Genomic DNA, 26,851 nt, shown 5'->3' with positions numbered 1-26,851 from the left:
AGTTTTGTGACCCACTGAGAAATCCTTCAACTAAGGATTTTGGCTGTCACCTGCACAGGAAGTCATTAAGTACATGTGGGGACCACTCAGCATGGCATCATTTAGTAAGACTCTACAATATGCATTGCTCTCTTCCAAAGGCAATTCTTAAAAAAAAAAAATCAAACCTAACTATTGCACTCAAAGAGTGCACATCCTGAAACTATACACACAAGAAAAGAGACCAAACCAAAAAACCCCTTACATGTATCATTTTTTATTTCCATAACAGCAGGGGGTAGTGAATTTTATTATCCCAATCTTATCCATGAGGAGGTTGATGGTTAGAAAGGTGGTATCCTAGCAAGGATGGCAATCTGATATTTGAACTTGTCTGGCTTCAGATCCCATGTTCCCAAATTCATCTGCAACACTGACTTCCACAGGGATGTTTGAGATTACTGCTCACCATACCTCCTCTCACTTCTGTCTGCTTCAACTGTCTGCAGATTTTCAGACCGCCCGAAGGCCGACTGTGGTCCTAGGACAGGAAGGCTAGAACAGTGTTCCCAACTTTGGCTGAATTAACTGAAGTGATTTTAAGAATCTTGAGGCCCAGACCAATCATGTCAAATTTGGGAAGGAGAGTCCTGGGGTCAGTGATGAGCAGGCCAATCTTTTTTTTTTTTTTAATTTAAGTTTATTTATTTTGAGAGAGAGAGAAAGAGTGCAGGCAGGGGAGGGGCAGAGAGAATTCCAAGCTAATAGCACTAACAGTGCAGAAGTCAATGTGGGGCTTGATCTCATGAATCATGAGATCATGACCTGAGCTGAAATCAAGAGCCAGAGGCTCAACCAACTGAGCCACCCAGGCATCCCTGAGTTGGTAAATCTTTAACAGGTAACTCTCAGAGAAAATCCAAAGCCCTGACTTGTAGTATGTGTGGATTTCCATGGCATTAGCACTCCCACTGTGGTTGATTTCATGCTACCAAGATGGCATCGTCTGGCTCACAAAATTCTGAAAACTTAACAGTCTAGTGTTGCTAGGGGAAAGGAATTAGGCCCAGCTCAACAAGGAGTGGGACTCAAGTTGGGTATTTCTCAAAGCTCTTACAATTTGAGGCCAACATTGAGAAGCCCTCAGCTACAGAAACCAGAAGGACCTCGGGGATCTTGGGATAGGACAGTCAGTGAGATCTAGGTAAAGCATAGAAAAGAAAGGGAAGAAAAGCAAAGCAAAAGGAGTGAAAGGAAAAGGAAGGGGAAGGGATAGAAGGGAGCAGAGGGAAGAAGAGGGAAGAGAGGGATGAAGAAAACTATTCCCCAGGATGCAGTTCAGGTAGCTAGCCACTGGGGTCCTGCAAGAGCCAGCCCCTCTGGGACTAGCTGACTTATGAAAATGTGCCTCTTCTTTGTTAGGGTTTCAGAGAGTCAATGCCACAGATGGTTTCATTAACTGCTTTCCAAAGAATAAAAAGATGATTTTTGATTGAAAATAATTGCCTCCCATGTGGAATAATAATTGAACAACTGAACTCTTACCAACACTGAGAATTTCTGATTGTGTTCTCTCCAGCAGCATATAGCTTGTTCCAAAACAACTAATAAAAACCACAAGACTTCCAAGCAAACTTAGAAACTGAGTTGACCCTTCATCACTTCAGCTAGGCTCTGCCATGCTTAGGGGTACAGGGTTGGGTAACTTCAAAACCCAAAGGAACCATGGAGAGGTGAAGTGGGTCTGGGCAAGTTACTTATCCCTCTAAAGCTCATTTCCTCTTCCATAAAATCAAGAAAGTCACTCCCCTCCCCACAGAGTTACTGTGAGTAGGAACTGCGGTAGCATATGGAAAACACATTATATAGTGCAAGACACTCAGTAAATTGCAACTATAGAAATACAAAAATATACGTAGTCATGGGTAACAACTACCCCTTTAACAAGAGTTTGGTTTCTCATTATAGACCCTTCTGTTGCTCTCTGTCTTCTTAATCAGGATAAAGAATGTTTCTACAGATTCCCACATTGCCCAGGTGCTGCCATAGAACTAGGCATGAACACAGCTGATTGGCTCCCTGACCAAGTGTAAGGGACAGAGAACAAAGCAGGGCTGCCTGAGCCCTACTCACTCCTGCCTACACACCTCCAGTTTTTAAACTGCTTGTAGTGGCACCTGGTCATGCAGATTCTAGAAGCAGCAGACATACTCCCTAATGACCTTAATGCTTCATGAAGTCAGACTCTATGCCCAAGCCCTAAATCCATTTTTTCCTTTATTTCTTTCTGCCACCTCACTTTCAAAGACTTACTTTCCCTGTGAGAGCTTTTCAAAAACCCAAACCTGCCCATTGCAGCCTCATTTCTGTTCCATTTCAAACCACATCCTAGTTCCCTATATACTCAATTATTACAATAAATCATCTGTCACACAGAACTCTCTTCTAGCATGCTCTCCATTTATTCAGAATATTTCTTGAAATCAGTAATCACCTCTTTTAATATTGGTCTTCTTGGCCAATCAAGACCATGAGCATCAACTGAAGTTAAAAGGACATCTCTGTGAACTGAGATGGTGCTATCCCGATTTCTATGTAACTAATAGGACTTGTGATCCTTTTGAACAGGCAGAATTCAGTTATGGGGACATCCTATCGCGGTAGACTGGGCAGAACCAGAAGTAGAAGTTGATGAAGACACAATGTCTTCGGTGAAAATCCTATATGTGAGGAACCTGATGCTGTCTACCTCTGAAGAGACGATTGAGAAAGAATTCAACAATATTAAACCAGGTGGGACTTACCATACAAGATTGCTTTGTCGAAATGTGCTCTGAGAACACTTAGGCTTGAGATGACTTCCCATAACTTTAAACAGGATAGCCTTCACTTGGCATTCTCATAATTTCATGAGGACTACAAAAACCATATTCCAACCTTTGGATTAGCAAACAACAGGGGTGCCTGGGTGGCTCAGTCAGTTAAGCATCTGACTTTAGCTCAGGTCATGATCTCATGGTTTGTGGGTTCAATCCCCACATCGGCTCTGTGCTGACAACTCAGAGGCTGGAGCCTGCTTTGGATTCTGTGTCTCTCTCTCTGTCTGCCTTTCTCCCACTCACACTCTCTCTCTCAACAATAAATAAACATTAAAAAAAAAAGAAAACAAGGATAACATTGATAACATTATAATTTTACAATTACCTGTGAGATTCCTTAGTTAACACACATTTCCTTCACTAAACTATAAATTCAAAGAGATTTTTTTGGCTTCTATTGTCTCCTCAGCCCTTATCTCTGTGCCAGGTCATAGTAGATGCTCACTAAATATTTACTGTGTTGATGAATGCATGGCTGTAAATATAAATCTAAGGCTGGGTTTCTCGGCCTCAGTACTCTTTACAGTTTAGGCCACATAATTATTGGTCATGTGGCTCTGTCCTGCACATTATAAGAACTTTAACGGCATTCCACACCTCTATCCACTAGACACCACTCGCAAGATATGATAACCAAAAATGTCTCCAGACATTTATCCTGAAGGGAAAAATTGCCCCGGTTGAGAACCACTGGTCTAATGGAATATGATTGTGACTTTGGGTACATAAGGAGGGAGGCAAGAATTAGTTCTAGGAAATTCATTTGGGTGAGGAGAGAGGAGAACGGAACTGAACGAGAGGGAGGGGGATGATTATTATTGCTCATCTTTGTCGCTACTTTTCAGTATTAGTTTTAAACCATGAGATTCAGCCTTCATCACTTTTTTCTTATATGGGAACTATAACAGTGAGACAGTAAAACATCTCAGCAAGCAATGCCCAAATAAGCATTTCCCAAAGCCAGCTTTGTGGAGCATTAATTCTATGGACTGTTAGTAGATGTTACTGATAAAAGGGGTCCACTGTCAAAGAACTTTGTAAACAACAATTTCAACAAAATTAAACAAAAGTTTTTAATTGTGGGACTTATCAGGGTCCTTAACCTTATAATATACTTTAAAAGTATCCAAAAGAACAGATATAGGATGCCCAAATATTTGGACCACAGATCTCAGTTTTGTGGCTAATCATCTTGTGAAATTAGCTTGTTTGGGAACACACCTGGCTACATTGAGCACCATGGGAACACCTTTCCATAAATGAGAATCCTTCTGTCTTCAGGCAGTAATTCTCTACCTTGTTGATAAGCATGAGCCATGGTGCTATCATGTTAAAGCTGCCTGAGTGTATCCCCCTCATGTGGTCATGTTGTCAACTCTGGGTGCCATGTCAGGTGTAATAGAAGAAGCTGTCGATTTGTTCTGTAGGCAATTAATGAGGATGCCACTTCTTTTTGAGACATTCCCCAGATTCATCTTTTTCCAGCCCTACTGCCATTCTAGTGTATAATGTGTGGCTCCATACCACCAGCTGGGAGGCCATCACTAACATAGAGAATACAAGTGGTTGCCTGCTCACTATGAGCCAGGCATTGCCACGGGCACTTTCCCAGCACTTGTCATATATTTGGCACCATGACTCCAGGCTATAGGTTACTCTGTCACTTCCATTGTTGTAAAGATGAGAAAACCAAAACCCAGAGTGATTAAGTAGCTTGCTCAGGGTCATACAACTAGCAAGTGCCAAATCCCAGATTAGAACCAGGTCTGGTCAAGACCATGTTCTTCACAATTCTGTGACCTCCATGCCCTGTCCTTATTCCATTCATTCACTCATTCATTGAACTGTCGTTACTTTGATAGCTCCTATGTACCAGGCACTGTGGGAGGAGCAAATGGGTGTGGTGTGTGTGTGGAAGGAGTTCAAGATGCCAGAAGAATAATAGTGATGACAGCCTGTCCTTGTGGCACGGAGCAGACTTGTGTTTAAGAAAAGTGAAGTGTGAGCTGAGATCTGAAAGCTGATCCATTTGTAGGGAGATGATTGACACGTGTGTGTGTAGGTGTTGTTCCCGCTTTGTGTTGACTCCTGACCTTCCAATTTTATTTAATACTTCCTTTTTTTCAATCTTTCCAATAAATTGGATTGAGAGAATGTCATGTCCACATGCAAATAATACAGTTGGACTAAATTGATATCGGATACAAAGCTAACTCAAAAGGGATCAAAGACTAACAGAAAAAGCTAATATAAAAACACTAGAGGAATATATAGGGCAAAGCTTCATGAAAATTGGATTTGGCAGTAAGTTCTTGGATGGTATTAAAAGTATAGACAACAGAGACACTTGGGTGGCTCAGTTGGTTAAGTGTCTGACTTCGGCTCAGGTCATGATCTCACAGTCCGTGGGTTCGAGACCCACGACGGGCTCTGTGCTGACAGCTAGCTCAGAGCCTGAAGCCTGCTTCACATTCTGTGTGTCCCTCTCTCTCTGACCCTCCCCTGCTCACTCTCTGTCTCTCTCTCGAAATAAAATAAAGATATAAAAAATTTTAATAAATAAGTAAAAGTACAGATGACAAAGAAATAATAGATTAAATGAACTATATCCAAATTAAAAACTGCATCAAAGGACACTTTCTTTTTTGGCTTACTTACAACACTCATGCTCATCCCAACAAGTGCCCTTCTCCATGCCCATCACCTATTTTCCCCTCTCCTTCACACCCCCTTCTGCTTTCAGTTTGTTCTCTGTATTTAAGAGTCTCTTGTGGTTTGCCTCCCTCCCTCTATTTTTCCCTTTCCCTTCTCCCATGGTCTTCTGTTAAGTTTCTCAAGATCCAAATATAAGTGAAAACATACAATATCTGTCCTTCTCTGATTTATTTCACTCAGCATAATACCTTCCAGTTCCATCCACATTGCTCCAAATGGCATGATTTCATTCTTTCTCCTTCCATTCAAAGGACACTTTTAACACCACAAAAGCAACCCACAGAATAAGAGAAAACATCTGCAAACAATATAGGTGATAAAAGGATCGACAGGCCAAGTATATTAAGTACATCAATAAGTCAACAGCCAAATTAAGACAAGTAAAACTTCAAGTAGATATTTGTCCGAAGAACAATATTGTCCAATTGCCACATAAATGTGGCCAATAAGCACATTATAAGATGCTCAATGTCTCTTACTATTCACCAGGGCAATGCAACCTCAAACCATCTCCGACCTCACAAGATAACAATGGTAGTGGTAGTGATAACCGAACAAGAAGAAGATAGAAATACTGGGGAGACTGTGGGGCAATAGGAACCATGTGCCCTGTAGATGGAAACACAAAGATAGTGCAGCCTCTGTGGAAAACTAATGCTGGGTACTAATGAACATATAATCACCATAGAATCCAACAATTCCACTTCAGGACATATGCACCAAATAAATAAAAGCAGGGACTTGTACAGATATTTGTATACCATGTTCACAGCAGCAGTATCCATATCACCCAAAATGTGGGAACCGCCCAGGCGCCCAGGAGCTGAGGAATGGAGCAACGAAACAAGGTGTTCATGTGCAATAGAACAGCACTCAGACCTGAACTGTACAGAACTGTTGAAATACACTATATGAATGAACCCCGGAGACATTATTCCAATGACACAAGACAGTCAAAAGGACATAGCTGTATGGTGTCAATTATATGAGGTACCTAAAGTAGTCGCATTCATAGATAAAGGGTATAGAATAATGGTTACTAAGGGACAGGGGAGAAAGGATTCAGAAATAATCATTTAATAGACACAGAGTTTCAGTGTGGGTTCATGAGAAAGTTCTAGAAATGGACGATGATGATAGCTACACACAATATTTTCTAAATCTAAAACATTACCGTTTTTTGTTTGCTTTCTTGTCCTACTAGTTATAATGAAAATAATAAATGCTAGCTCTCTCTCCCTCTCCATCTGTCTCCCTCTGGTGGCACAACTCAGGGCTCTATAATGACATATGACTGCTTCTTGACACTCCACAAAAGAATATGAACTCTACAGGGTGGATGACTAGCAGACATCTGCTGGGTTAGGAATAAAAAGTCAGAGCTAAACTAGTTTATTTTCTAGCAGAAAGGATGTGTTTATACTTATCTAGGAAAATTTATGGAGAGAAACAGGAAAATAATGCTTTAAAAATCCTATTTAAAGTTTGGATCCCTCAGAGAAGCCAGAATATTCCTGGCAAATATCTGACCATATTGTTTTAACCCTGATTAGCCTGGAAATACTGTACCACCACTCAGAGAGATAAATGACAATCAGAACAGAAACTGGGGCTGAAAATGCATGTGCTTCCACAGCATAGCCTAAGGATGTCTGCGGAGATTCCATTCTACAAAATCTGATTTCTCTAAAACAGTTTAGGGTCAGAATCACCAGGAGGGGCTTGTTAAAACAGACTGCTGGCCACCTGCCCCCACCCAGAGTTTCGGAATCATGGATCTGGGTGGACCCAGGCTGATGCCCGCTGGTCTGAGGGCCACACTTTGAGGGCCATGGCCCTCTGGTAATCTTCCTTTTGGATCACAGATGTGTTTCTCTTCAGGTAATTGATGTGCTCCTGTGTAGAGTACTATTTTTCTATTTCCCTGTATTAGGACTTCAGAGTCTTTTTCACCATTGCTGCTGCTGATCCCTAGTATTTTATTCCCTCCCCTCTCTTCCAGATGATGATCAATCAGTAAACAAGCTCCTATACATTAAAGAAGGGACATACTACCATAAGCCATGTGGTTAATACGATTGTAGAGAAAACCAAACTCTCACATTCCAATTTTTTTCATGAGGCTAAATTCTCATATATTAAGATTTCCAAAATCAGGCATAGCTGAACAGTATTGCTCAAAAATGCAAGCCAGTTGCATTATCCACAAACAGAATTTGAGGACATTTAGATTCATTATCATCTGAAACACCACCTAATATGAATGATAGAAGTGGGAGTGTGAGTTGACTGGTAATATGCGTTCATTCCATGTCTATCTGTAGAGCAGCCTCTATACAAAAGGCAGGAGGTAGGACCTAGGAGAAGACAATGCCAAGATGGCCCCCAAGGAGATCCTGTTCTCAGGAGGCTAACAGTCTAGTGGAGCCTGCACTGGAGAATGAACAGAGCAAAGACTGGAAAGATAGAGAATCTCATCAGCCCAGCTTTTACTTCTCAATTATAAGGACAAGCCATGGGGTTACATCAAGACAATTACCCTATCTGACACTGAAGGAATAAAGACATGGTGCTGGAAGTTGAATGAATTACATGCTCCATGTCTCATGGTCTCAAATACCTGTATGTATGTTCTCAGCCTAGCCAGACAATTCTGCTCTGCGCGCCCTCTGCCAGACGAGTCGAGGGTTGAATGCAGAGGAAAGAGAGAAGGGCTTGCTATTATTCCAAAAGAAGACAACTATAGCCATTGAACCACGTGGTTCAGAGTGAAAAAAGTCTTATTGCCTTTGTGATCATAAATCTAAGAGGATAGATGACTGAGCTTTGGTAGCAGGTGACAAAAGGAGAACCCATATCTCCTCTTCTGATCCTCCCTTGGAAAGGGTCCCCTCCTGTGTGATGTCCGGAAACTAAGGAGAGGAGAAGAGACCACATCTCTCAAGACACACCCACATGAGTGTCACTAAAAAGGGGCAATCATCATGCTAAACTGCTAACAAGTTGATGTTAAAGTTTCCATTTTACCTTCACTCTAGGTGAAACTTCTATTTAGAAAATTTTTCAATGTTTATTTTTGAGAGAGAGACAGACAGACAGAGTATAAGCAGGGGGAGGGGCAGAGAGAGAGGGAGACACAGAATCCGAAGCAGGCTCCAGGCTCTGAGCTGTCAGAACAGAGCCCGACTCAGGGCTCAAACTCATAAACCATGAGATCGTGACCTGAGCCCAGACGCTTGACCAAATGAGCCACCCAGGCTCCCCAAAACTTCTATTTTTAAAACTGAGAAGGCAACAATATTCCCTAAAAACATTTTCATAATCAAGGTAAAATGTAAAATTCAAACATGTTTGTAACTGTTTTTTATTTTCATGTTACCGTTAGCATCTGAAACAGTTCCTCTACATTAAAAGAGGTGCGATCGATTTGTTATTTTTTTATTATGCAAATAATAGAAATAAACATTGCACATATTTGTAAAACACCAAAGAATATAAATTAACATATGAAAGTTCCCTTTTTTCTTGCAAATTTTCTTCCCATTCCTTAAATAACCTCTCTTAACAGTTTGGTCTCTATCTTTCCAGTTCTCTTTCTATGTGTGTATTCATATGTCTGTGTACATATACATAGGTTGGGCTTTTGAAAACATAAATGTTACAAAATTATACTTATTATTTTACAAGTTTTTAAATTTAACAGTAGGTCTAAAATCTTTCCATGTAAGCACACATAAGTCTATTTTTTCTCTTCAATGACTCTTTTCCTTCTTTTAAAAATATTTAATGTTTATTTATTTTGAGAGAGGGTGGGGGAGGGGCAGAGAGAAAGGGAAAGACAGAGAATCCCAAGCAGACTCCACACCATCAGCACAGATGGTGGGATGTGGGCTCCATCCCGCAAACCATGGGATCATGACCTGAGCCAAAACCCAGAGCTGGACGCTTAACCAACTGAGCCGCTGAGGCATCTCTAAAGACATATTTCATTTGATATGAATGTACCAGATTTAATCACTCTCATGAGAATGGACTTTAAGTCGTTTTATTTTTGCTACTCCAGCAGTGGTAGAGTTAATGTCCTTATGCATGATCCTTTTGCATATAGGAGTGCTTCTGTAAAAGACATTCCTCAAGGTAAAGGTAGTGGATATCTACATTGTTTCCAACATTTAGATATTATGAACAGCTTAGTAAGGAACTATCTTGGTTTTCAGATGTTGTTTCAGAAACTACTTTTTTTTTTATCAAAAGACTATCAGAGAAGCGGTTAAGAGAGCTGAGTTCTAGTTCCTAGCTATGTGAACTCTTATAAATCTCACTTACCTTGTCAGAACCCTAAACTTTAAGTTAAAAATAAAGTCAAGTGAATTTTTTTTAGTTTATTTATTTTGAAAGACAGAGAAAGTAAGCAGGGGAAAGACAGGGAAAGAGAGAATCCCAAGCAGGATCCGCACTGTCAGCACGGAGCCTGATGTGGCTCAAATCCATGAACTGCAAGATCATGACCTGAGCTGAAGCCAAGAGTTGGATGCTTAACCAACGGAGCCACCCACACACCCCAAGCTCAAATGGATTTCTAAAAACTTAAAGTAAATCATTGCTAAAGTCTCTCCTAATTCTAAAGTTGTACTACATAAATCAAAAGAGATAAAATATTTGTCTAGAGGAAAAGCCATAAAATTTTAAAAGGTAATCACCTAAATGTATATTAATAGGATGACCAATAGTTCAAAACAACTGAAAAAATATTTTACCAAGTATAAGTTACTATCTTTTACATTATATACAGACAAAATAAGATACTGCTTCTATCCTTAAAAATCTTATACTCTAGGAAGTGGAAAACACAAATCCAGAAGTATATATGGAAGAATGTAGGTGATATAAAAAAATTACAAACAAAAGCTTGTAGTGAATGTGTACAATTGTAAACCTGGACACAGCAAGCATTCTCTAGATCTTTACCTAAATAATGAGTCTCTAAAAAAAAAAATTCAATACTCTTGGAAGCTAATTGCTAAAATGTATCACTCAATGTTATCTCAACTTTGCTAATGGGCCTACTTTCTCTGTTTACAGGCTCTGTGGAAAGGGTAAAGAAAATCCGAGACTATGCTTTTGTGCATTTCAGTAATCGGGAGGATGCAGTTGAGGCTATGAAAGCTTTAAATGGAAAGGTAATGTAGGACAATGCACACTCGCACGCACACACACACACACACACACACACACACACACATAAGTTCCACCCAAGTTTGGTGTGGAAATTTTATTCAAAAGAATGACCTGGCAAGTCCATGTCACTCAGGATTTTTCCACTTCTAACATGGCTGCCTTGGTCCATTGACAATGAAAAGAAGAGTAAGTAACAGAAAACACAATGGAGATGTGACTCGTATGTCCTTCTCTCTCTCTAATTTTGGCTGATTTGAACAATTTGAACTGGCCCTCAATTTCCTTACAAAGTGGGGGATTGGAGTATTAGCATATGTTATTTCAAGTTGTTTTTCTCAGGTGCAACTTTCTGTCATTACTTCAAGAGATTATTACCTCAGTAGTGTAGTATTTTGGAGGCTGATGACCAGAAAAGATGTCAAGGTCACTGCTGTCAGTCAGCCTTCAGAGTTTTGATCTCCCCATTCTGGAAGGCTTTGGGTCTCATCACCTTGCCAAGAGTAAGGTCTGGGGAAAATCAGCTTCTAATCCTTTTTTCTGACTTGTAAATAGAAACCAATATAATATTTACTTATCAATGCAATAAACATTAAAACCCTTTGGGGTGCTTGAGTGGCTTAGTTGGTTGAGCGTCTGACTTTGTCTCAGGTCATGATCTCACAGTTCATGAATTTGAGCCCCACATTGGGCTCTGTGCTGCCAGCTCAGAGCCTGGAGCCTGCTTCAGATTCTGTGTGTCCCTCTCTCTCTCTGTCCTCCCCTGCTCAAACACTGTCTTTCTCTCTCAAAAATAAATAAACATTAAATTTTTTTAATTAAAAAAACATTAAAACCCTTCTATAGACCACTTATCATGCTAAATAATATCTGGGATACAAAAAAACAAAGATACTTCTCATCAAGCTAAGAGTCTACCAGAGGTAGACAAGTACACCCACGTCTTTCATAGTTTAGCCAAATAAGTTTCATTAATATTGAAAGTGGTGAGCATGTCCGAAGGAGGAACGAGTTATTAAGAATCAGAAAATCATGAAGATGAAAAGATAGTAACTATAAGAAGCCATAAAAATTGGGCAGATTTCCAAAAGAAAAACACATGAAAATGGAGAGGCTGTCTCAGAGGCACAGAACTTCTAAGGCACAAGAAATGACTGAGGAACAGTGAAAGTAGACCAATTCGGTTAGAACATAATGTACCTAGGGCTGCATCGCCTGTTGGGCTTTGCACCTGTTGATCCTAGCAGCGGCCAGCGGGTAAAGGGACAGAGTGTGAGTGTGGGGAAGGGGAAACAAAAGAGTGAAGGAGCTGAAGATCACTACACTACTGGGGTCAAGGCCATAAGGGGATGGAAACATAATGGGAATCCTAAGGAAGAGAGGACTGGATAGAGTAGGTCTCTTTGGGAGAAGGAAGTAGGGGTGTTGGGCGGAAGGACACAGAGAGCGGCTACGGGAGTACCTCCCAGAGCAGGTCCGTCAGTCCCAGGAGGCTGGGCTTAGGGGCCAAACTGGGGTCCACAGACATGGTTGAGTCTTGGAGGAGAGAAAGTACTGACTCCAAAACACAAAAAGAAAAACTGCAAAGCAGAAATTAATGCAGATTTAGATACACATCCGTGAAGCGAATCACCACTTCACCTTTATCGAAGATCACATTTAGTGTCACAAAGCTGTTATTACTCTGAAAACAATTCATAGGTTAGTTTCTCAATTTTAAAACATTCCTGAGGATACATGATGATTGCTGAGAAGAGACAGTCAGTCCTAAATTAAATGCTAAATAATGACATTGAAATAATTAAGATGAAAAACATTCAAATTGTTTCCAGTTTTTACAGCTAGATAAGCTAGATATATTTTTAGAGATTTTATGTCTTGGGGCACCTGGGTGGCTCAGTCAGTTGAACATCCAGCTCTTGATTTCAGCTCAGGTCCTGATCCCAGGGTCATGGGATCAAGTCCCACATTGGGCTCCATGCCGAGCATGGAGACTGCTGAAGTTTTTCTCTCTCTCTTTCTCTCTTTCTCTCTCTGGCCTCCCATCCCCCATTCTCTCTCTTCTACCCTTCCCTCTGCCCATGCTCTCTCCCTCTCTCTCTCTCAAATTAAAAAGAAAGATTTTATGTCTTAAATAATCTCTATACCCGCATGGGCTCAAATGCACAGCCCCAACATCAAGAATTACATGCTCTTCCAACTGAGCCAGCCAGGTGCCTCACAGCTCGGTATCTCTACAGCAATGTATATCTATTATGTAGTTAAACATATATTCATTATTTTAAAATATATAACAAATATAATTATATATTACTATAATGTGGTATGGGAAAATCTAAAGTAAGTTTTTCTAGGAACTATGAAGGCTTTGAGTACAGATATGCATATTAATAGTTAACTTATCAGACAAGGTGAGACTTTGAAGTTTTGTGTGCAATGGAGTAATGATCACATTTACAATTTAGGGGAATTATCACACTAAGAATGGAAATTTTATGGAGTAGGGAGAGAGATGTCGTTGGAACTAGTTAAAAACCTGTTACAGTCACCCAAATGGGAAGAAATAAGGGCTTGAAGGAGGGCGGGAAAGGAAAGTAGGAGAAAGCTCCACATAGGGCTGTGGGGAATGATAGGATGTCAGAGCAAGCAAGAGTCATCAGTTTTCAATATGGGATACCAGGATGGTATGGTTAGGGAAGCCAGGAAAGGAAACCTATTTAGAGAGAAAGGTGATGAATTGAGCTTTGCATGTGGTTGTTTATTCTAGAAATACTTGTGGGTGTCTATGATGTGCAAGGAATTTTTCTGGGCTTGGGAATATACCAATAAATAAGATATCACCCTAGCTCTTAAAACATCTAGAGCAAATAACTAAAATACAATACTGAGTTTAAAACACTCAAGGGGCAACTGAGTGTCTCAGAGGGGTAAGCATCTGATTTCAGCTCAGGCCATTATCTCACAGTTCACAAGTTCAAACCCCACATCAAGCTCTGTGCTGATAGCTTGGCACCTGGAGCCTGCTTCAGATACTCTGTCCTCATCATGCCCTGTCTCTTCCCTTCTCAGAAAAAATATAAATGTTTAAAATTTAAAAAAAACACTTCTACAGGGATAATTAATACACTATAAATTCTATTACAATATGGAATCTGACTTTGCAGTAAAGAATCATTCCATTAAAAATGGATTTTAAAAACTCCATTAAAAATACCTCTTGATATTTTATCAAGCAGAGACCTGATATTTTTATCAGCAGAGACCTGATTGAATCTCTCACCTTCCTCAAGACAGGACTGAAGATAAAGAATCTTATTGCCAAGACTTCTCCTTACCTTTGATATCCTGGTCTGTTTCCTCTAAGTACATCAATACCAGCTAAAGATAGTTGAATATCAATAGGATTCTCTCTCAGTCTATTCCAACTAACATATTTGATACTGGCTCTTGCTGCTAGAAAGTAGGGCAGATATCAAGGAATACAGGAGTGCTGATGCATAGGAGGACATGTACCCCAATGTTCATAGCAGCACTGTCAACAATAGCCAAATCAGGGAAAGAGCCTAAATGTCCATCAACTGACAAATGGATCAAGAAGATGTGGTTTATCTATACAATGGAATACTACATGGCAATGAGAAAGAATGAAATCTGGCCATTTGTAGTATCATGCATGGAACTTGAGGGTGTCATGCTAAGTGAAATAAATCAGGCAGAGAAGGACAGATACCATGTTTTCACTCATATGTGGAACAGGAGAAACTTAACAGAAGACCATGGGAGAGGGGAAGGGGAAAAGTAGTTAAGGAGAGGGAGAGACACAAACCATAAGAGGCTCTTAAATACTGAGAACAAACTGAGGGCTGATGGGGGTTGGAGGAGAGAGAAAAAGGGTGATGGGCATGGAGGAGGGCACTTGTTGGGATGAGCCCTGGGTGTTATATGGAAACCAACTTGACGATAAACTATATTTTAAAAAAAAGCAGGGCAGGGCAGATATATGAACTAGGCATAAGTTGCCCCAAGGCTGACCAAAATGGTCAGAGCAACCATGAAGCATGACTTTGTCCAGCCAACCTCTATGATCCCAGAACGACTGAGGCTCTCACAAAATGGCAAACTGCTGTGACAGGGAATTCTTGCAGGAAGACTTCGTATCATTTCTTTTCTTTATAAAAATAGAGGCTTACAACATTCTTATTCAGAGGAAGCCACAAATGCTTCCTCACTACACCTTGTCCCTTTGATAAGAAATACGTCAATCCATCAAGCATTTGTCAAGAGCCATTTTAGTCTCTAGTGTCAGCAAGCAACAGAGAGAAGTGAGTCGTGCATGGAGATCTACACACAGCCATTGTCTTCAACATTGGGATCTGTGAAACATATCAAAATGTCAAAAGCTTGCCTCAAAAACAAACACCACCCCAACAATTGTTGAGGACACATTTTAAGAAGTGCATTACTGAGAAATCGCAGTGCTTCCCCTGGCTTCTCTGCTGGCTCCCAGCTGGCAGCAGGTCAAAAGTTTGTTTCACCACTACCTGTGGGGAAATCCTCTTCCCTAAGTTGGGCCCCATTTTTAAGCCTCTTTTTTTCCTAGTAAAAACTTACCTATTATGTAGCCGCTCTAAGAAGTAAGTCAATTTAGGGGCACCTGGGGGTTCAGTTGGTTGAGCATCTGCCTTCAGCTCAGATCATGATCTCAAATTTCGTGAGTTCAAGCCCCACATCAGGCTTGCTACTATCAGCCTGTCAGTGCAGAGCCCACTTTGGATCCTCTGTCCCCCTCTCTCTCTACTCCTCCCTCACTCATGCTGTCTCTCTCTCAAAAATAAATAAACCATTAAAAAAAGAAGCAGCTATTTAAGCTGGCTGGCAGCCAGAAGGACCTGACTAGGCCACCCATGGCAAGGTGCTAACAACAGATAAGATCCTCATATTGGTTTCCTTTCACCTTCATTGTGCTGTGCTAAGTAGTGGAAATTATATTCCATCCATTATTAACCTAAAATTTCTTAAAATTATATAATATGTAATTTAAAACATATGTATCTCATAAAGATATCACATAATTCTCTGTCACAGTGACTGTATTCATATAATTTATAAACCAGTCAGTAGATAGTGGCCAATTTGTCACTGTCAAACCTGTTGCATATTATATGCAATTTACCAACAAAACCACTCAGGAAAACTCAACTGACCCACAAACATGAACCGATAAAAAGACAAAATACATGTTAAGTGGAACAGCGAACAGAGTAGCAAATTGACTAACACTCAAGAGACAGGGCTCCACTGTCTGGTTGTTTTCATACCTTCTGATGTTGTTTCTTCTTTGCTCTCCACAACAGGTGCTAGATGGTTCCCCCATTGAAGTGACCCTAGCCAAACCAGTGGACAAGGACAGTTACGTTAGGTACACCCGAGGCACAGGCGGAAGGGGTACCATGCTGCAAGGAGACTACACCTACTCTTTGGGCCAAGTTTATGATCCCACAACAGCCTACCTTGGAGCTCCTGTCTTCTATGCCCCTCAGGCCTATACAGCAATTCCCAGCCTTCATTTCCCAGCCACCAAAGGACATCTTGGCAACAGGGCCATTATCCGAGCCCCTTCTGTTAGAGGTAATGCTCATCAGCTCTTGCCCGGGGATTACTTTACAATTTGAAATGATTTGTATTGCTATAGCCTTAGACAAATTGGATGGGGGGGGGGGTCCACTGGGAGAAAAGAACTGGAAAATTGTTTATGAAAAATCAAATGTTATTATATCAATAGTTGTCCTTTCATAAAAATCTTTTTTCACATTACAACTGGTTATTGGAAAAACTTGGTCAGGATATAGCACAAAGGAGTCTAATGCATACATTTGATCTTTTCATGGGTGCATAAAGTTTGTACAGGCTAAGTAGTTAGCTTGTCCCTTATTATTGGACGACCACCATATTGCAGTCATGTGTGACTCGTTAGAAGACTTACAAGTGAAAAGCAAAGATGGGCCAATGAAAACTAATTATGTCAAATACAAAAATATGTCAAGACACCTGTGTATTTGATGGTAACTCAGGGTCATATTCATATATAAATCAAATTATCATAAATACATTCTAATAGACACATGACATACTTTCATCTGACTTCCCTCCCCAGAAATATGTGCTATGCCGTCTAAAAAGCCACACTACTGAGGAAATCAACTTATTTCTCCAGGATATGGGGAACTAAATAGTACGTCCAAATAGAAAAAAGACTGACTACTAAACAATAACTATTTCCCATGTAATCCTATAAGAAGTCCAAATGTTCAAGCAGTGTTCTGGGCTCAGTTCAAGCAATACATGAAAAGGAAACCTTTTTTTTTTTTAAATTTCTAGTAAACTGGTTTGTCTCTGCCTAATGGAATCCTTCTGCTTGGATGTAGTTAATGCCAAAAAGATCTCGGTTCTATCTTCCAAGTATGATACCATTCTGGGCAACTTGAAAACAAACTATGTATTTAACTCCATCCTTGGGTGTTACTTAGAAGCAAAGGGGCATGTCAGATTACTATGAAAACTATTTTCTTACTCTGTTTTACTATTTTTCAGGAAAACTGAATTGACCATCCTAAGATCTCTAGTCTTCAACAGCCTTAAAATTTCCATAATCATCATAAAATCACTCCACCCAAGATTATAATGCTAAAGAAATCATCAGGTTTTCCTCTGGCATAATCCATGTGATGACAAACTATGTCATCAAATATTATGCATTTGTAATCTGAAATCATGTTATTAAATAATCCATGCATTAAATATAGATTGGCAACCAGTTGTAATGTAGGAAAAAAACAAACTCCACTCCAAGGGAAAAAATACCTTATAACAAGAAAGGAAATCAATGAATGAGATTCATGGATGAAGGGTAATCAATTTAATTTTTTTATCACTTTACGCCATCAGTAGGAAATCAAAGTAGCAACATGCCAAAACAAAAAATCAAAAGGAATCTATTAATGAAACTCAATAGAAATTTAAGCCTCACATCAACAGATCATAAAACAGAAAATAGTGAACTTAAAAACCCATTTTCTCAAAGTTCATTTCCTGACTGATCATTGGGGATGCAACTATTGGGGAAGCTAGAATTCATTTCTGATTTACTGATCGATGATAAAAATGCAACTCTTCTTTTAATACACGTGGTCATAACACGCTGGGATCTTTCAGTAAATGCCTTCCCCACATTTATTAGTCTGTAGAAAAAGGTCAAAAAAGGTTAACTGAAGACAGAAGTTGCAAAAGTTTCCTCTATACCAAAGTTTCAAAGCTGCTCATGCACTTACCGATGGCTTTGATAGGATTGCTTTCTTCCCCAGAGTCAAAAAAAAAAAAAAAAAGGCACCTATGACGACCACTACCTTTTGTTGAGTTTCATTACATCAGAATCCTAGAATGTTCTGTGCATCTTCAGGGTGGTAATCAATGGGACTTGGGCTAACTTTTCCATTACAGTAAGATTCAGGGTGATTTTCTGGTGGTTTGATTCAGTTTAATGCCTTCTTACATTCCTAGAAATTTACATGAATATACCTGTAGGGGCTGCGGGAGTAAGAAGACTAGGCGGCCGTGGCTATTTGGCCTACACAGGCCTGGGCCGTGGATACCAGGTCAAGGGAGACAAGAGAGAAGACAAACTCTACGATCTTTTACCTGGGATGGAGCTCACCCCAATGAATCCTGTCACTTTAAAACCCCAAGGAATTAAACTTGCTCCCCAGGTAGGTAATGTTATTCCAGAGTTTCCTTAAGTGAGGCCAAGACCTTCCTTCACCTTTCATCAAATGATTTGACTCGATCCCTACTTAGGCCACTGCTTGTTTTGTTTACATAGACAAAGCAGCCAATAATGAGAGAATGCCCACTGTTGAGTGTCGCTGTCCCATTTCACACTTCTTAAAAATCAAGTTTGACACTCTAAATAATCAGAACTGGTATACCAAGATCCTGAGAGCAACCAAGAATTATCAACCAATACCTTAAATGAAAATAAAGTGAAACAAAGACCCTGACTCAAAATAAATACCTACTGTGTAGGAATAGACTAATGAAGAGTATTCATGACAGGGAATGAATAGACCAGACAGGACATCCTTTACTCGAAACACCGTGTTTCTTTTTTTAATGTTTACTTATTTTTGAAAGAAAAAGAGAGAGAGAGGTAAGTGGGATAGGGGCAGAGAGAGGGGGGACAGAATCCCAAGCAGGCTCCAAGCTCTGAGCTGTCAGCACAGAGCCCGATGCAGGTTCAAACCCATAAACCGTGAGATCATGACCTGAGCCAAAGTTGGGCACTTAATCGACTGAGCCACCCAGGTGCCTCGGAGACACTGTGTTTAAAACAAAGCACCATGCTACCAATGGTGATATCATTATCCATATTAACTATGAGATGCCATCTGTCATATCCAATTAACTCTTCTATAATGATTATAGTTGGGCAGTGATTATGGTTAAGTTTTAATGCTCTCATTCCACAGCTCCACGTTTCCATGTGTCTGTATGAGGCTGTGGTTTTTATTATTGGAAAATTAAAAGTTATAAAAGCTGTTCCAGTGTGGAAAATGAATAACAGGGTTAAAAATAAAACAAAATGGGATCTATGTTAACCCTTAGCCTGTTGCCTGTGAGTGTGCAGTACATGCGGGTCTCCCTGTAGAGGCATTGACTGAAGAACCAATAACCAGTTGTTCAGAGGTACAGTTTGCAGACCCTAAAGGTAACTTCCCTACTCTTAGCCCAAAGGTATAAGCCCCAAGTTGATGGAAGTACCCTTACAATTGCAATCAAGTAAAAATTTTGGTTTTCTAAAAGCTCACTATTTTTGCAGGATTAGTGGTTGTCTTAGACATACAAATTAGTTCATCTATGGTGTCTGCCATCCCTACCCAGGCAATTAAAAATAAAGATGCCTATCAGAGTGAGAAACAGCAATCATCTGTTTATTCAAAAACCACTTCGTGGGCATTCATCATGCACCAAGTATTCTTAGGTTCTGGGGATGGAAAAGAGAATATAATACAGTCTTTGCCATCAAAAGCCATATGTTAATCCAGTAAGAAAATATTGACATACAAATATAATAATTATACATAATATTATGTATATATATAGTAAATATACATAATTATAATAAAATCCAGTGTCATGATGAAGCTTTGCTCAGAAAACACTAAAGCTTGTCATCCAATCTATTGTGGGTTAAAATTTAAAATAAGGAACCTTATTAAATAACTAAGATACATAGAAATCTTTTAAGAAAATAAAAAATAGTAATTATTATAAATTCCATATCATAGTTCTATGAGCTGCCATAGCATGAGGGATCATCTCTGCTTCTGGTATTAAACCCAGCTTAGAAGTTGGTCATGGTTTATAGTAATATGTAAGGAACGATCTCTAGCAGCCAATGAAAGTTCTTTAATTTGTCTCTGAATCTCTACAACTACAGCTTAGACATGGAAGGCTATGCTGACCCAAACCAACATAGTTGGCCCCCATGATGGGGTCATGAATGCCCAACAGGAGCAGAGAGACAAGGACTGCCCTGTACAGTCAGTAGTTGTAACTGCTTGAGCACATGCTTGCACACCGGGCACACGCAGCCCACACAATGTGTCTGCCTGCTAAAGCAGTTTTCTAGCATCCAGGAACACTTAGGGAATGCTCTGTAGATGACAAGGGGTGACAAAGGATCCCTGCAAAATCACGAGTACTGGAAAGAAAAAGTTAAGAGAGGAAATAGGAGCAATCTACAAATTTAATAAATTGGAAAATGCCCCATGATCGCAGCTGCGATTAGTGTCGGAACAAATGAGATAAGACCCTGCCTAGATTCGCCAGGGGCCTTCCTCTATCCCAAACACATACTCCTTTCAGACGTATGCCCCATTTTGCAGTTTCCTGAATCTGTTGACTCATGGGAAGCATCAGCACTGGTGGGCCACCAAAAATGGCTTCAGGATGAACAAAAAAAAATTAAAAATGTGTGCCTTGAGAGAAGATTTAGTTTGAAGTAGGGACGAAGGAAGGAAAAAGCATGCAGGAGGATTCTAAAACTCCGATTGCTGTAAAAATAGCCAGAAGTGGTTTGCCAAAGACACTGCAGCTGTCAACACCTATCTATTAATGCTCATTGGGAACTAGTAACCCACCAAACTTTTTAACTCGATTTTTATGAAAATGTAAAGTTAAAACCCTATGACAAATGACATAAAATAAAAATATAGTCTTAGGTTATTTTCTCTAAACCATTATAGACAGAAGGATTGAGGGCAATAAGGAGGAAATCCAGCCACACAGTGCTGAAATGTCAATTTTTCTTTAATGCAATGAATACATGAAACGTATTGTAAAATTAAGCTATTGGTAAAAAAAAAAAGTTACAGCTAATGGACTGAACTAAAAACATATTAGAATAAGTGATGTGAAAATGATTTTTATGAATTAATAGACATAACACTTTAAATGGAGTTCAAGTTGAGTTCATCTTAAATTGTATGAGTCATTAAACCATGTGGCATTTTATATTTTCTTACATTAGTTTCAACACTGAAGAGTAGAGCTTAAAACCTTGAAAGCTGGAGAAATAATGCAAATGTGACATTTGGAAGGGAAATCACTTTTATTTTTAACTCTTGTAGATATTAGAAGAAATCTGTCAGAAAAATAACTGGGGACAACCGGTATATCAGCTGCACTCGGCCATTGGACAAGATCAAAGGCAACTATTCTTATACAAAGTAACCATTCCTGCCCTGGCCAGCCAGAATCCTGCCATGTGCGTAATGTCTCCTAAATTCATAATCTTTTAAGATTTTTAGAATAAGAGTCTCCAGTAAATTAAGTGTATTTTGTCACTATCTTTTTTTTAATGTTTATTTGAGAGAGACAGAATGTGTGCATGAACAGGGAAGGGCAGAAAGAGAGGGAGAGAAAGAGAATCCCAAGCAGGCTCCGCACTGTCAGCGCAGAGCCTGACATGGGGTTTGATTCCATGAACTGTGAGATCACGACCTGAGCCAAAATCAAGATTTGGATGCTTAACCCACTAGGCAACTCAGGGGCCCCTATATTGTCACTATCTATAAAAGCTAACTACTTGTCTACTACCTACTCAATTTCCATTAAAGGCAAACATTGAGTTGTATAGTGGGATAGATGTGCAAGCCTCTCAAAGGCCCCACACTGCCTAAAGACAATGAAGACAGTGTAACATCATCAACCAATGAAAAATTTCAGCTGTGAAAGATAACAGAATTGAAAACTATCATCTGTTCTTTTATCTGTGTAGTGTTCAGGTTGAACCATAGGAAATTGCCATTTTGTACATAATAACCCTGTGCTCTGTCACTTAAATTTTGGATCCAAGATCCTCTCTGTGAGTGGGTATCACTGCCTCAAGCCTGCATCTCTGCGTATTTTAGGAACTCTCCTGTTTCACACATGCAGTAAAAAAGCCATGTAGTAAGTTATGTGTGCGTTCCAAGAATGTTATGTCCACCACGGAAGTCCTGAGTCAGATCACAAATCTTCCTACACAGACACACACACACACACACACGTAGGTCTTAGATGCAAAGAGAATAAAAAACACTCACAAAATTCCACTATCTGCTCATCTGAAAACACTAACAGTGACTAGCTTTGGCTCCATCTCAACACCTCAAATGTGAATGCGTACCCTGACCAAATATGCCTTTTGCAGCCACCACTTCACGCCTCCGAAGCTAAGTGCCTACGTGGATGAGGCCAAGACCTACGCAGCTGAGCACACCCTTCACACCCTGGGCATCCCCACCGAAGGGGCCGATGCCCCCACAGCTGCTGCTGCTACTGCCGCCACCGCCACTGCTTTCCCAGGTATGGAAAATTCTGCCAGACATGGCGCCCCACCCAGAGTGTTTGCCCTCCCTTGGGACCGTGGACTCTTAGAGCTGTTTATGACCTCCACCCACAGCAAATCTGATTTATACCATCTGTAACCAAAAACACTGTCCAGGCGAGTGTACCATCCAGGTTGGACAGAGAGGAGTGATGGGAGTGGGGGGGCAGTAGGGAGAGAACAGCCTCAGCTCAGCTTGAATGGCAGCGGGATCTTGAAAGAGCCAGTCTCTGCATCTGGCTGGCTTGGGTCTTCACTTTTAGTAAAAGAGTTTGGAACTGCCTATTAAAAATTGATGTTTACTTGAACGCTCAGGGCATGCCAGGCTCTCACCCAAATAAATGCTCAGCACACTTTATATTATGTCAGTAACGCTCATGACATGGCAAGAGGTAGGTTGTAGCATAATGCCCATCGTAAGCTGAAAAAAACCAAGGACAGGGATGATGAAGTAATTTGGCCAAGGTCAATTGGCTTTTAAGGAGCCCTGGAACTATCTGCACTTTCCTAATCTTCAACTCAACTTGACTTCTATTGCTTTGCTTTCTGAAAGAAATGTGTTTCTTAAGTTATTTTAAGTCAAAAACTCTGTGTGCGAGAGAGCCAGAGACAGATTGAGATCTCTTCAATATGTAGATAATCAGTCCTCATTTTATCTGCTCTGTAATTTTGGTCTGGAACACATGCTGTTTGCTCAGAGTAAAGCCTATCTGTAGATCGACATGCCTTCAGGGTTACATTTAAAAGACTTTCCCCCATTTATTATGTAGGTACCTACAACCAATGCTAATAATTAAAAATGTGAACCCTCTAGAGATGAAAAGAAACCAGACAACAAACTTTTTCTGGAAATTTTTCCTTAGAAGTTAGGTTGAATAACTCCATTTTTTAGCAATAAAAGTTCATTTCTTTTGAAGAAATTGGTCATGAGTCATTGTATTGGCATACCTCCCTTAAGGCCAATTCAGAGATCTGACTGGACCCAGAAATAGGGCATGTCTGCTAATCCATTCATTCATATATTGGTCACGTTACAGGCGTGACGACTCTCTATTGCTCACATCCATAACACCTGGGCTCATTCTGGTTTTCTTTTGCTTCTAAAAAATTGCAAATATGTTTTCCATTCTGGCAAGCAAGGTTGCAACCAATGAATGTGACCTCAATTCCAGCTCTGGCCTGTTGAACGTGGAGAAGATGTGTGGCGTGCCCCTGCGAGGTTGCCAAGCCAACAGCTGCCACTACACAGGGCAGGTCCCCTGGGCTGTGCTGGGGCCCCATGCTCGCTTGCCACACAAGGGTGTCGACATGCCAGTCTACTGGGGGTCCTGCGCCAGGGGTCTCAGTTCTTGTGGAAGGTGGAGCCCCTGTCTTGTGGACAGCTGCACCCCAAAGCCACCTAAGTAATGTTCTATAAAAACAAATGAGCCACTGTCAGAATTTTCCAGTTGCACATTGGAAAGGATTTGCTTTTACCTAAGAATGTTTGCTCTTGTCCTCACCTCTGTTTGCTCCCACAAGAAGTAAAAAATATTTAGGGCATGAGAGTTGTCTTGGGGACACCGAAGACTCAGAGAGCTGCTCTTAGAACTTTGCTGTGGAGTCAAGCAAAGAATAATGGGCTCCTGGGAAGAATCTGTTTAAAATCCAAATACTCTTGCACTTGAGAAATTAGCCAAGTTGAAGAAAAAAATTCAAAACCCCTAAAATAGAATCTACACCACACACACACACACACACACACACACACACACACACACATACTCTCACACATGTGTATTTCTTACTCACTTATTTAGAAATGCTATTTCCAAAGTTAGGAAAGTAATTGGTAACACATTTCTCACATCCTTGGAAGATGTACCAAACTTCAGTAGTGCATTAGTCAGTATTACTGACCAAAGTACACAAGCCAAGGAGTGGATTTAAGTTTTTAAAAAAATAGTCCAGCCAGTTTCCTGCCACCACTTCCTGAGAAGCCACCAGAAAGAAATCAATGTGTCTGGGGTTGGGATGATAGCCTCAGCACATAACCAAATGGGGCTTTTTTTTTTTTTAATCAGGTCCCTGTTTGTTGCTTAAGTATGTTTTTCCCTTTTTGGATCATCTCAGAAATAGCTTGATTTTGATCTAAAATGTTAACAGGGAAACACTACTTTTAGATAATAGCTGTTATGCTCTTTTCTCTATAAGTAGATGTAAATCAGCCCAACATGATACTAATGTGACCGCACGTGAAGACCTCCTTACCACCCAAACCCCTTGGTTGCCTGATGGTGTGGACGAGCCTTATGGCCCCCAGACAGCTTGCTGGGGAGCCAAGATGGTCTTCCCCCTTCACAGTTGGGTACAAATGTAAACAGGCCAGGTATTTGCTTTTATGATGCTATGTAGAAATACGCAAAAACATTCAGTATTTTTCCTACTGGTCTACCTAGTCCCTATATGTCCTTCTTGGGTAAAAGCAATGATTTTTAACATTTCATTTAGATGAGGGTGAGAGGTACAAAACCAGACCACAGAACTGCACCTCTCCAGCCCTACCAAACCTCTCAATCACCTCCCCTCCTTGGTAAATTCTGCCACCCTCTGAAATCATTCTACATCTCAAGATTTCATTAATTCAACATCCTGTTACATTTCTGTTTCTTTGACTCAATCTTCAGTGTTTCCAGTCCTGTAAGCATGAAGTGGTTCTGGCACACATAGTTGGCCTTGCTTCAAGGAACACTGTCCCCTAGTCAATGAGTCTAGATATTAGGTCTCTTGAGTTCATTTTTTACTTTTTTAATTTTTTAATGTTTATTTTTGAGAGAGAGAGAGAGAGGAAGGGGCAGAGAGAGGGGGACAGAGGACCCAAAGCAGGCTCTGTGCTGACAGCAGATGGCCTGATGCAGGGCTTGAGCTCACAAACTGCAAGATCATGACCTGAGCCCAAGTCAGATGTTTAACTGACTGAGCCACCCCATGAGTTTATTTTGTCAAATAGATATATTAACTTTTGGCTTTAAGAGATGTTAAATTTTCACATTCCAAAAAGAAGACGATAAACCAAAGGGAGCACATACAAATGCCTTTGATGAAGCTTTCTCTGCCTCCTCCTCCAGGATACGCTGTCCCTAATGCAAGTGCACCTGTGTCCGCAGCCCAGCTCAAGCAAGCGGTGACCCTTGGACAAGACTTAGCAGCATATACAACGTATGAGGTCTACCCCACTTTTGCAGTGACTGCCCGAGGGGATGGATATGGAGCCTTCTGAAGATATCTTTCTTTTAATTTAAGAATAAGACACACACAACTCTATCTAGAAGAAATAAACCTCTCACTCAGTTTCCTACCGATCACAAGTAATACTTTTCCTAAAGCAGTGACTTTCCTGAGACTGTTTAGCTTATACTAATTGTAGAATCATGATATGAGGATATATTCCCAGTGAAACCAAATGTCAAGAAGCCTTTTGTCTGACAGAAAGCTAAAGGGTCATGCCCCCAAAGTTGTTTCTCCCAGGCTCCCGTGGGACTTGGGGACATGTTTCTGAACACTGATAACGTGGAAAGAGATCTGTTAATGAGCAAGAGTTCAGAGGCTGAGCAGACCTGGGTCAGAAACAACAAAGAGAGGCATGTGAATGCCTGAGTCTTAACCTGGGCTCTCACCTGCTTTTGTGATACAGAGTCACAAAGAGGAGGGGGGAGCGGGATGCTCTTTGAAAGGAGGTCTGCATTCCCCACCATGCATGGGATATGTTCTCAGGCTGGGGTCTGTGAAAGACTACCCAAGGGCTGATGGGGTCAGCATAACTTCTGTTCACTGCGCCGTCTCAATCGGTCCTAGGCCAGCATGTCCCTGTCCCCCATGGTCCCAGGGACCTCCTGGAAATCATTGTGATGTGTTGCAGATAACGATAAAATGAATCCAAGCCTACTGTCTGTTAAACTCATCAGCCTACACCTCTTCTTCCCTGGATCCCCCATCCTTGCCAAGGGTCCCCCAACACATTAGTCACCCCAGTGTAAAAGGACTTCTTCTCATTGTAAACATTTCCACTTGTTCACATTGGTTTATTTTCATATCAGTCTCATTTTGCTCATGCCTAATACCATAAAAAGCCGCATCAGATCTACCAATTATCACTTATGATGCTTTTTCCTATTCAGCAAATGGGCTGCCAAGTCAT

General features: G+C 40.5%; 1 protein-coding gene across 2 annotated transcripts in view; it reads left to right on the top strand.

Moving 5' to 3' along the window:
- The window catches only part of A1CF (APOBEC1 complementation factor), a 52,671-nt gene extending 26,656 nt beyond the window's left edge, over positions 1-26,015 (top strand). The window contains exons 5-11 of one of the 2 annotated variants that reach the window (XM_029915082.1): positions 2,608-2,772; positions 10,656-10,753; positions 16,103-16,376; positions 18,330-18,511; positions 21,434-21,570; positions 22,498-22,652; positions 25,782-26,015. In XM_029915082.1, coding sequence (XP_029770942.1) covers positions 2,608-2,772; positions 10,656-10,753; positions 16,103-16,376; positions 18,330-18,511; positions 21,434-21,570; positions 22,498-22,652; positions 25,782-25,933 — 1,163 coding nt within the window. In that variant the 3' untranslated portion in view covers positions 25,934-26,015. Of the gene's footprint in view, positions 1-2,607; positions 2,773-10,655; positions 10,754-16,102; positions 16,377-18,305; positions 18,512-21,433; positions 21,571-22,497; positions 22,653-25,781 lie in introns of both variants that reach the window. The other variant, XM_029915074.1, reaches the window with a different exon arrangement.
- Positions 26,016-26,851: the final 836 nt, after the last annotated feature.

Source organism: Suricata suricatta, chromosome 2, assembly GCF_006229205.1.
Source record: "Suricata suricatta isolate VVHF042 chromosome 2, meerkat_22Aug2017_6uvM2_HiC, whole genome shotgun sequence".
In the NCBI taxonomy this organism is placed as follows: Eukaryota; Metazoa; Chordata; class Mammalia; order Carnivora; family Herpestidae; genus Suricata; species Suricata suricatta.
This window is presented reverse-complemented; position numbering and strand designations above follow the sequence as displayed.